Source organism: Tetrao urogallus (assembly GCF_951394365.1).
Source record: "Tetrao urogallus genome assembly, chromosome: 2".
NCBI lineage: Eukaryota > Metazoa > Chordata > Aves > Galliformes > Phasianidae > Tetrao > Tetrao urogallus.
In genome coordinates, this window is record NC_136814.1 from 858,234 (window position 1) to 870,000 (window position 11,767).

The following is an 11,767-nucleotide window of genomic DNA, read 5'->3' on the forward strand; positions in this document are numbered from 1 at the left end:
AGAATATAAATCCCGGTGACTAATTTTTCTTCTAAAAATTTCACAAAGTAATCAAATCCTGAAGTGCATATTCTCTTCCAGTGGTTTTATCAGTAAATCACATTTTTATCATTTATCAGCAAAAGTTAGATTTAAGCATCCTCACTGTAATGTTTGAAAGATGAACATTTGTTTCGCTGGGTACTGTGCCAATCAATAATCTTCCAGCTTGACTCAGCTATCAATTATTGCCACAATTATTTGTCTAGTTGGATATTTAAAATGTCATCAGAAAGAGATGATTACATATTCCAGAAACCGAGGCGCTGTATAATCAGATGAACTGAATCCAGTTAAATGTAGTGTGGTACTAACCTGTCCTTCAAAGCTGGCTCCCGCCACCGCTACTGAAACAACAGCTTTCTGCATTATTGTAAGGAAACAGATCTTAACCTTGGGAGAGTGTGTGTTATTGGGGTTGGGCAGTACTCGGGCAGAGGAGACCTTGTGAGCTGGGAAATTGAATCAGCCGTGCTGACATAAAGGAGGGTTTTCGGGGGAGGGCTCTTTTTGCTGGATTTCATCTGCAAATCTATAAATAAGAAAAAGCACTCTTTATCTTCCTTTCCATGAATTTAAACTCCCGAGCCTGAATCCCCAAATTTTCATATGCCCTTTTTTGCATTCCTTGACGTGATATATGTATGGTAAATACTCTCCCTGCCCTGGGAGTGCAATAAAGCTGTAGCAATCCTTGCAAGTCTCACATCCTCCAATTCTAGATATTCTCAGTGTTATATCATTTTCAGCTTCAAGGATATCTTATCTGTGGAGAGGAGATGGAATAAACTGGAGGAGACTGGACAACTTTACGACACCTTTTGGTCCTATTTGCAAAGCAGAGAAAAATTTTATTAATTCTACTAATAGGTGCTTGTGCAAGTGATGGAGAAAATGCGATTGTATCCGACTCAACACTTGCTGTGCTTGCAACTCTCTGGTGACATTGAACTTAGTGAGGGACAGAATAAACCTTTTCCTTCCAAACTGGTGATTTGCAGCCACAGAGCTTGTTTTGGGGGACCTGCTTTTCCCTGACTCACTTTGTCAGGGTGGTTTGCTGCTGGCTAAACACCATTGCTTTGAGAGTGAGAGGAAAGTGAGCCAGAGGGGAAGGCTAGGCGAGGAGGGCCAGAAGGAGTTCATTTTTAGAAGGAAATGATAGAACGGGGCTCTCCAGGGGAATGATGCTGAGTCTTTGCATCCCCTTTACTAAACTTAAACTACAGGCCTGCTCTGAGCAAGAAGCCCAGAGTGGCAAGTAGGTGACTGGGGCTGTGTCACTCTGACAGAGCAGCTCCTACTTATTGAGAGCAGACAGATTTGTTGTTGCAGTGTGGCCCAACTCCACAGCCTTGAAGCTATCCCTCTACTCCTCAGCTGACAGAGAAAGGGAAAACTTAGCCTGCCAAAAAGTGCTACAGAAAGACAGCCAAAGAAGAGGTGTGGAGGAGGTGTGCCTCACTGGCAGCGGTGGGAGGCTGCGTCCCTCCTTCCTCACAGCCTCTGTCACCCTCTCTTCTCTTGCCCTGCTCTGGCAGGGGTCCTGTAGCTCAGCACAGTCTTGGTGTTCATTTCTTGGAAGGAAACTTTTTGAAGCGTTCTCTGCCTTTTATTCAGACTTAGTCATACGGCTGTCGGAAGGGAAGAGAGCAAGAAGAGGAAAAGGGAGCCAACAGAAATTAGAAAAGGAAATAATTCATCATGTATGATGTGCATCAGTGAATAAAATTATTTGGAATATCTCTGTGGCAATATAATTACCTTTTATTTAGAAAGTGGGCTATTAACTTGATTGTCCCCAGCAGCCATTGGGTAAATGTATAATTGTGGGCCACTGGATTGAGGCTTTGCCCAGAGCCAGGATGGGCTTTGGTGCCTCTGTGGATCAGGGCTCCAGTGAGGTCTCTGCTCAGTCCCTTCCCAGCCCTAAGCCCAAAATAACTTCTTCCAGCTGACAGGCTTTAGGCTTTGTGGTAGATGGACCTGGTTTCCTCTGACTGTCCCAGTGGTGATGCTGGTGGGAGGCTTTCAAGAGCGACAGCTGGAGATGCTGAAAACACAGCTTTTGAAGGAAGAAATGAATGACTGGAGACCCTACCCTTAATTGCCCACCATTGGAATGGTGAAGTGATGGTGGCTCCACCTTGGTTTTATTACTGCTGTTGCTTTCTAAGTTTGGGTAATAGCTTTAGTAGTGTGGCATAGTGTTTTGGCGTGGTTCTTCTTCAAAAGAAGTATAGTCTGTGCAACAACGGCATTGTTGGGACTTTGTGGAAAACATTTTGCCAATCTTACCAAAATAAGTTCAGGAAGTCGAATTTATATTAAAAAAAGTCTTTTCAGGAAGGAAAAAAACAGTTTATGAATTCATTTCAGTAATGACTACTTAGTGTTTATCATGAACTGATAGGTAAGTCATGGCAGAAAGGCAGCTGGGGGAGCAAGTCACTGAGGATCCCACAAAACAAAACATTTTTTAGATGTTTAATGTGAACTCATTAAACTCATGTGAACATTGGTTCCAGGAGCCGACATCTGTCCGTTCACAGCCAACATGAGCTTCCTCTGCAGAACTGTGTTTTTTTAAATACACTACAGTAGCAGTGCTTCTCAATTCATAAACAACACTGTGTTGCTTTCTGGAGACTTTGGGAGCATTTTCCTTTTCTATTCAAGTTAATTAATCAGGATCATTAATCAGGATCATCGAATCTCAGTTAAGACTGAGAAGTAAATTTCTACTTGCTTTGGGCTAAAACCACTGTGCTAAAGGAGTGAACCAGCCCCAGCACTTACTGAAAACTGTGATGGTAAAATTCACAAAGAGCACTGAGAGTGATAAACAGAAAAGTTCAGAAAGTTCTCTGTAGTACATAAATGCAGCCATAATAATAATTATTATTATTAATCACTGGAACAATATCAGCACTGTTGATAAGAACAGCACAAGCAGCTGCTTATAACTCGTTAATATGGACCATTAATATTACGCCTCCTGTAACCTGGAGGGGCATGAGGAAGGATGAGGGTACTAAGGAAAAGCCTGTCAGGTTAGTTTGTTTCCCACTTGTGCTGATGGTGTCGACTGCTAGGAAAAGGTGAGTCATGAGGCAGCCCACGTGTCATGCTGAAGGGAGAAGTGGCTACCGCAGACAAGACTGGACCCACTTATCTCCTGTCCCTGATGAGCTTCCTGTGTCCCAACGGCTCCGTGTCGCTTGCTTTCAGTTGAAGGAATTTCAACAGTACAGATTTCCAAAAATGAAAAAAAAGAGAGATTTGACAGGCCAGATGGAGGAGAGCTGAATCAAGTACAAGTGGTAACAATTAACTCCTCTTTCTCTTCCCCCCCTTTAAATAGCATAACAACATTTATCAGTCCAAAATTCAAGCAGTTAGTTGACATTAAAGCAGGATGAAGAAGTCTCTGGGTTTGGCTCGAGTTGTCTTACATGGCAAGCAGAAGTGAGGGAGGTGCTTGCTGCAGGTGCTCTGGTCTCTGTCTGATGGCAAAAGGTCTCAGGCATGTGCTCGAGTCACCCATGGGACCTGCAGTATGGCAGCACCCCTGCGTGTTTCTTGAAGCAAGCACAGGAAAACAGAGGGTCTGCGGAGCCAGGCGGTCACCCGAAGGTGTGATGCTGCGTAGCTGTTTTGCCACTTCTCTTCTCCAAAGCGTCTGTGTGTCCGGAGAGCAGCTTTTCTGGATCCAACCCTGACTTTTGAGAAATGGAGGAAGCTCTTCCAAAACACATTGGCTCGCACATGCAGATTATTCCATTACTCACTTGGCAATGGTTGGAGTTGGGCGCCTTGCTCCAGAATGTGTTTCACTCCCAGCAGAGGCATCTAACTGACAGCTTCTCCTCCCAGCTGGTCCCTTCCCCAGCCCGTGTCTGGCACGGCTGCTGGTGCTGTGGGCACGGCTGCAGCCTTGTGCTGTGCCCAGGTGTCGGGAGCTTGCTGGGTTACTCTGTGAGCACGGTGAGGAAGGATCGGCTATGTTATTTTTATAATATAGAGAAACCTCTGAATGCTGAGAGCGGGCATATCTTCCTGTTTTATTAACTAATTGTGCCAACTGCCCCGAAAGGCACTCAAATGCCAGTATCCATTCCAGTCATTTGTTAACGGTTTTTCAGATCGGAATCTAAATCTGTTGCGCATGTGTTCCAACTTAATTCACTTCTGTTGGGGCCGTGGAAGGTAGGATCTGTTCCAAGTGGCATTTTAGGTACTACATGGTGCTCCTTAGAAACGTGGTGTGGTAGCACTGGCTGTCTGTGGGCTGGGGTGCTCAACAGGAGTACATCTGTGATCATGGGTGAGCAGTCATTGGTGAGACCCACTGGGTTTCTGCCTGGCTCCTAGTGGCCATGCATTCCTGTTCGCCACGGGGTGTCCCAGTATAATCTCCATGGGGTTGGGAAAAAGAGGGGTGGGATGTATTGGTTCAGGATTTGTGCATGACATCCAAGACACCACCTCCTGTGGTTCTGAGGGTTTTGTGCAAGCCTGCAAGCCAGATCCTTAGCACTGATGCCACCACAAAAAGCAAAGGGGGAATGGGGCTGCACCATGCTTCTGTGCTCCCCGTGGGGCCTGGGGCCAGTTCCCAAGAGGTAAGGGAAATTGTCAGTAAGATTTTCTGGGAGGAAAAATACGCACAGAGAACTGTAAATGGCAATTGGAAGCTGCTTTTATTCTGATCTGACCAGGAAGGAGAAGGCAACCTTGGCCAAAAAGAGTGCTGTAAATACAGGTGTTCCTGGAGAGCTCACAGCTGGGCTTAGGCAAAGGGAGCATCAAGGTAGTGGTATCTGATCAATATTTCTGCTGAAGAGCTGGAAATGTTACATTTGTGTATTGTAGGCATGTGGTGACGTTTTTTCTATACCATTAGTAGCTGAGGAGGATTTTATATGAGGTCCAATGGAAATAAATATTTTTTAAATGAAAAAGCCCTGAAAACTTGCACCCAAGAAATCCTAAATGTTGGCAAGTGATGCTTGTTCTTTATGAAGTTACACACTGGGAAAATAGTGTCCATGTGTGGCTGGGTAACTGGAAGACCACTAGTAATACTTTGCTTATCTGCTCAGGGAAAATAATTGAGGAGCTGGCATGAAATTCAATTGATAAAGAATTAAAGCTAAAATACAATACCTGCCACTCAAATTTATGGAATACAGATCTTGTCAAATAAACCTGATTTCATTCTTCAGGATGACAAGCTTGGTTGATAAATGCAGATGAAATAGACTTTGCAAGGTGTTAGACATGGTTCTGCGTGAGATGGAAGAGTAAGTGCTGTAAGTGCTATTGATGGCATAGGCAGGAGGATGGAGATGTGTGGTCTCAGGATGAAGTTTTGCATGGGGAGTAAGCCCATGTGTTTGTGGATGTCTGCACTTGCATGGAGCTACAGAAAATTATCATAGAATCCTTGATACAGTCCTTGATATCATAGATACCTTGAGTTTGAAGTGACATTAAAGCCCATCAGCCCCAACTGCTGTTTGCCTTGAGCATCCGGGGATGGGACATCCTCATCTCCTCTGGCAGCCTGTGCCAGCACCTGTTCCACTCACTGAGTGAAAAGCTGTGAAAACAAACAAATTTTGGAGAGGGACTGGGAGGGACTCAAGCTTTTTCTTTCAGAAAACTTAATGTGCCATGTTTTCTGTGTGCTTCCTTGGTTATGTGGGGGGAACTGTGTATACCAAGGTGCTTTCCAGTGGATCACCAATAAGCAAACAACAGGAGAGAAGGGATAGAGGTGGAGCCATGGGCTGGGGTAGTGGCGTCCTGCTTCACATCCAGGTTTGGGACACTCCTGTAAGTCTCTTGGAAATTGTTGGAAAACCCTAATGGCAATGCAGAACTGTTTTGTCCTACCACACTGCCCTGGGGGGAGGTGAGGCAAGCTGTGAAACAAAGCATCCACTGGATCCCTTCCAGCCTGGGCTACTACAGGAGCACAACCAGGCATGATGGGTTGGGATAAAGGGAAGGTGAGACGCCTCCAAACCCTCTGTGTTGCTCATGTCTCTGCTTGCCAGTAATGAGCAACCAATTTCCATAATTCTTACCGATTGGCAAGGCCTGTATTAAGCTGGTCAGTCCATAGCCTCCATAATTAACCAAGCACTAATAGACAAATTAGAAATGGTGTCTCTTCAAAGTAGGAGGTGGAAGCAAACCACAGATTTTAACCATTTCATTGCTTTCTTTTATTGCCCAGCTTTATGACACTCTTTCGAAAATGGTTGGTTGTTTGAGTTAAGGGAGGTTTTGTACATAAACATTATTTTAAATTTAAATTATTGTCTTGATTACCAAACATGGACGGCAAATTAAAAACTTGTTTTTCAGGAAAGCAAATGAAGAATAATATTACATTTTACACTCCACTAAATCAATGTAGCCCTAATTTTACCGTGCAGGAAATCAATTCTAGTCTTTATAACAGTCGAAGATGTTTTGAACAAAGTAATTTTGCAAATTATGGCAAGTAACACATTTATTGATGACTGTAGTTTAGGAATTTAGAATTTGTGAGCACAGTAATATAATAAGGCTGTACTGGCAGGAGCTGAGTGAAATACAGATTATATGGTGAAACTGTAATGCATCATTTGCTATTAGTGGACTGGTAATAATTACTAGTTTCAAAGCAGCTTTTTCCATGTAATCTTTAGTCTCAGTCGTAACAGCCCTTCTCATTGACATTATGATTATGCTAGCTGCCCTTATGATCTGGAATATCTAGTTGATGGGAATACTAAAATGTGATAGCGAGCACTGTATGTTGTGTCCTCATTATAAGATAAAATGCTATTTTCTCTGTGCTAATTCATAAAATAGAGAAACAAGGTAGCCTTACTTTGTCAGTGCATTACCATGATGTGCGACTTACAGTGCGTCAGGAAAAACTTCCACTTTGTTACAGCAAAACAAGATGAAATTTTCATGTTTATTTTCTTTCTTTCTTTCTTTCTTTCTTTCTTTCTTTCTTTCTTTCTTTCTTTCTTTCTTTCTTTCTTTCTTTCTTTCTTTCTTTCTTTCTTTCTTTCTTTCTTTCTTTCTTTCTTTCTTTCTTTCTTTCTTTCTTTCTTTCTTTCTTTCTTTCTTTCTTTCTTTCTTTCTTTCTTTCTTTCTTTCTCTCTCTCTCTCTCTCTCTTTCTTTCTTTCTTTCTTTCTTTCTTCCTTTCTTCCTTTCTTCCTTTCTTCCTTTCTTCCTTTCTTCCTTTCTTCCTTTCTTCCTTTCTTCCTTTCTTCCTTTCTTTCTTCCTTTCTTTCTTCCCTTCTTTCTTTCTTTTTCTTTCTTTCCTTCTTTCTTCCTTCCTTCCTTTCCTTCTTTCTTCCTTTCTTCCTTTCTTCCTTTCTTCCTTTCTTCCTTTCTTTCTGTCTTTTTCTTCCTTTCTTCCTTTTTCCTGAGCTCACAAATGAGCAGAGTGAATGTGAAAGCCCAATTGAATTTTGCTCTAATTTCAACAGATTTAAGTATTTATCTGCACTCGCGTGCCTGGCACATAGCAAGCACTGCGATGCATTTTATTTGAACACTGGCTGCAGTTGAAGGACGAGATGTCAAATATTATTCCAAGAGCTTTTAAAGTGGCTTAAAGTGTTAAATGCCTGCTGGAGATGGCCAAGGTGTGTTTTACTCACCCAATTCAGATTGTCAGGCCAAATGTGTAATGATGGAGGAAGCGGGTGGCTGCAGCATTTCTCTGCTGGTGGTGCTGCTGGTTGCCTCCCTGCTGTTCCCATCTCACCATTCAGCTCATTGTATGACATCTGGATGAAGCTGTTCTCCTCAACGGAGATGGGAAACAAGACGGTTGTGGATAAAATTATGTTTTCTTTCCATATTTGCTTTTTTTTTTTTCCCTCTTTCCTTTAATTCCCATTTCTTCATACTAGGCAATTGTGTTAAACCTTATTTGGGTATCTCTCACATTGTCTCATGCTGAGATTTACCTGCAGAGGTTTGGCTGGAGCTGGGAGTTCCCTGGGCACAGCTTGCTTGGGAAGACCCTGGGGGTATTTTTGTTATTTGTACTTGGCAAATCTCAGGGGTGTTTTTTTTTTTATTTCTTCTTTTTTTTTCTAAATCACTGAAATAGCATCTCTATAGAACAGCTAGGCAGGACTGGAAATTATTTTTTGTGCTCATCTTAGCTCTTGTTGCAAGTTACCAGCATTGAGCAACAATTGCATACGGAGATGGAAGTTGCTTATGCACAAACTTACCAGGACTGATGGAAACGTGCTCATTGTCTCCCTATCTCCCACTGCTCTTCCCTTATGCCCTCAAAAAGTTATTGATTTCTCCTGCTTTTTAATATCATCAGGGATTGCTTTCTTATGCCATTATTAGCTTGCTTTTTGTTTGATTATTTATTGGTTGGTCACTCCTTTGTCATGCCCATTTTATCTCCCAAAATAAATGACCATGTAACAGTGTGCTTGCTCCCTGCTGCCATGCTGTTCACCAGCCTGAGCCCACCTGCAGTGCTCCAGCCCACTCCCCGTTTGTATGCAACTTTCTCCCTGGTCCGGGCCCTATTCTAGAGTTCTGAGTTCAGTTCTGAGCTGGGAAGTGGAGTGGAGCTTCCTCCAGCCCTGAATGCTCCCCTCTCCCCACTTGGCTGTGGCCTTGTGTGGTAGGACAGCTCAGGCGTGGATGCGATTAAACATTTACGCTGCTGTTGTGTTGTTTTGCAGGTAAAGAAGAGCCCAGCAGCTACACGTGCACGACCTGTAAACAACCTTTCAACAGCGCCTGGTTCCTCTTGCAGCACGCACAGAACACGCACGGCTTACGGATCTACCTAGAAAGCGAGCATGGCAGCCCCCTGACACCACGGGTTGGTATCCCATCAGGACTAGGTGCAGAGTGCCCTTCCCAGCCACCTCTCCATGGGATTCACATTGCAGACAATAACCCTTTTAACCTGCTCAGAATACCTGGCTCTGTCTCGAGAGAGGCGTCAGGGCTGGGAGAAGGGCGATTCCCACCCACGCCGCCCCTCTTTAGCCCTCCCCCGAGGCACCATTTGGATCCGCATCGCATAGAGCGCCTGGGTGCCGAAGAAATGGCTCTGGCCACCCATCACCCTAGTGCCTTTGACAGGGTGCTGCGACTGAACCCCATGGCAATGGAGCCCCCTGCTATGGATTTCTCCCGGCGGCTGCGGGAGCTGGCCGGCAACACCTCCAGTCCGCCCCTGTCCCCGAGCCGGCCCAGCCCTATGCAAAGGCTGCTGCAGCCCTTCCAGCCTGGCAGCAAACCCCCGTTCTTGGCCACACCACCTCTTCCTCCTCTGCAGTCCGCTCCTCCTCCCTCCCAGCCACCCATGAAGTCCAAGTCCTGCGAGTTCTGTGGGAAGACCTTCAAGTTCCAGAGCAACTTGGTGGTCCACCGCAGGAGCCACACTGGGGAGAAACCCTACAAGTGCAACCTGTGCGACCATGCCTGCACTCAGGCCAGCAAACTGAAGCGCCACATGAAGACACACATGCACAAGTCATCACCCATGACAGTGAAGTCTGATGATGGGCTCTCCACTGCCAGCTCCCCTGAGCCCGGCACCAGCGACCTGGTCGGCAGTGCCAGCAGTGCCCTCAAGTCAGTGGTGGCCAAGTTCAAGAGTGAGAATGACCCCAACATGATCCCCGAGAATGGAGATGAGGAGGAAGAGGAAGAGGAGGAGGAGGAGGAGGAAGAGGAGGAGGAAGAAGAGGAGGACTTGACCGAGAATGAGAGGCCAGATTATGGCTTTGGGATGAACCTGGAGGCGGCCCACCACCACGAGAACAACTCGCGGGCCGGAGAGGAGAGCCGGTCGATGCCAGATGTCATGCAAGGTATGGTTCTCAGCTCCATGCAGCACTTCAGCGAGGCCTTCCACCAGGTGCTGGGGGAGAAGCACAAACGGGGCCACCTCTCTGAGGCCGAGGTACACAGGGACACTTGCGATGAAGACTCGGTGGCTGGTGAGTCCGACCGCATTGACGACGGGGCGGTCAACGGCCGGGGCTGCTCCCCTGGGGAGTCTGCCTCAGGCGGCCTGTCCAAAAAGCTGCTGCTAGGTAGTCCCAGCTCCCTGAGCCCCTTCTCCAAACGCATCAAGCTGGAGAAGGAGTTCGACCTACCCACCGCCGCCATGCCCAACACCGAAAATGTGTACTCGCAGTGGCTGGCTGGCTACGCTGCCTCGCGGCAGCTGAAGGACCCCTTCCTCAGCTTCGGTGACTCCCGACAATCGCCCTTCGCCTCCTCCTCTGAGCACTCATCAGAGAATGGCAGCCTGCGCTTCTCCACGCCGCCGGGAGAGCTGGATGGTGGCATCTCGGGCCGAAGCGGCACGGGAAGTGGAGGGAGCACCCCGCATATTAGTGGCCCGGGCCCTGGCAGGCCCAGCTCAAAAGAGGGCAGACGCAGCGACACTTGTGAGTACTGTGGGAAAGTCTTCAAGAACTGTAGTAATCTCACTGTCCACAGACGGAGCCACACGGGCGAGCGGCCCTATAAGTGTGAGCTTTGCAACTACGCCTGCGCCCAGAGTAGCAAGCTCACTCGGCACATGAAAACACATGGTCAGGTGGGAAAGGACGTTTACAAATGCGAGATTTGTAAGATGCCTTTTAGCGTGTACAGTACCCTGGAGAAACACATGAAAAAATGGCACAGTGATCGAGTCTTGAATAATGAGATAAAAACTGAATAGAGGTATATTAATACTCCCCCTCCCTGCCCCGGCTCCCTGTAGAGGTTTTTTAGTCCCTTGTGATTAAACTAATGGAAGCTAAGGAAATTTGGAAAGTGCTTGTCACCAGCACACCTGTTTATTTTCTTTTTGTTCTCACCGTTTGAATGCATGATCTGTATCGGGGCAATACTATTGCATTTTACGCAAACTTTGAGCCTTTCTCTTGTGCAATAATTTACATGTTGTGTATGTTTTTGTTTTTGTTTTATTTTTTATTTTGAATTAGACAGCATGTATGGTATGTTATGGCTATTTTTTAAATTGTCCCTGATTAGTTGCTGAGCAAACATGTCGCTGTTTCCAGTTCCGTTTGGGAAAAAAAAAAAAAAAGAAAAAAAAAAAAAGAAAAAAAAGAAAAAAAAAGAGGAAAAGAGAAAATCGAAACAAAACAAAAACAAGAGCAAACAGAACCGACCATGCTGCATACATCCTGTAATACATATCATGTACAGTTTTGTTTTGTGACGTGTGAAGGAATGCGCGCTCTGGGTAACCTTCTGCGGACAGGACCGATAGCACTGAAGAGGCGTCATGTTAGCTAGATTTCTGTCTTAAAAGAATAAACGTGTCGATTGGACAGAGTACCGCTTAGGAACAGGCCTTTACTTGAAGCCCAGCCCTCCGCCACCGGTAACTGAGAGGTAAATTCCTATTCTCATTTGGTTTAAAACACAAAATCTGAGTGCCTTGGATCTCTTGCGAGCGATGCTGACGACTCCTTTCTGCTCCCTCTGCACTCGTAGCTCATCTCGGCGCTGAGCCCGCGTGAGGAGCGAGGACGTGGGGACGTGGGGACGTATGAGGAGGAGCAGCCCCAGCCCCAGTCCCAGCCCCAGCCCCAGCCCTGACGGCGGCAGCCCCCCTCTGCCTGCTCTCTCCCAGTCCCGACCCTTCGTGCTGGTAGAGACTGCCTCGCTCCCGGAGCGTGCAAAGAGATAGGAGCT

The 11,767-nt window shown here is 46.0% G+C and overlaps 1 protein-coding gene across 3 annotated transcripts in view; it reads left to right on the forward strand.

Moving 5' to 3' along the window:
• Positions 1-11,767, forward strand: part of BCL11A (BCL11 transcription factor A) — a gene marked incomplete at both ends in the record, with an annotated part of 58,765 nt that overhangs the window by 42,568 nt on the left and 4,430 nt on the right. For 2 of the 3 annotated variants that reach the window (XM_079532765.1, XM_079532764.1), the window contains one exon: positions 8,776-10,781. In XM_079532765.1, coding sequence (XP_079388891.1) covers positions 8,776-10,781 — 2,006 coding nt within the window. Of the gene's footprint in view, positions 1-8,775; positions 10,782-11,767 lie in introns of those variants that run through there. The other variant, XM_079532766.1, reaches the window with a different exon arrangement.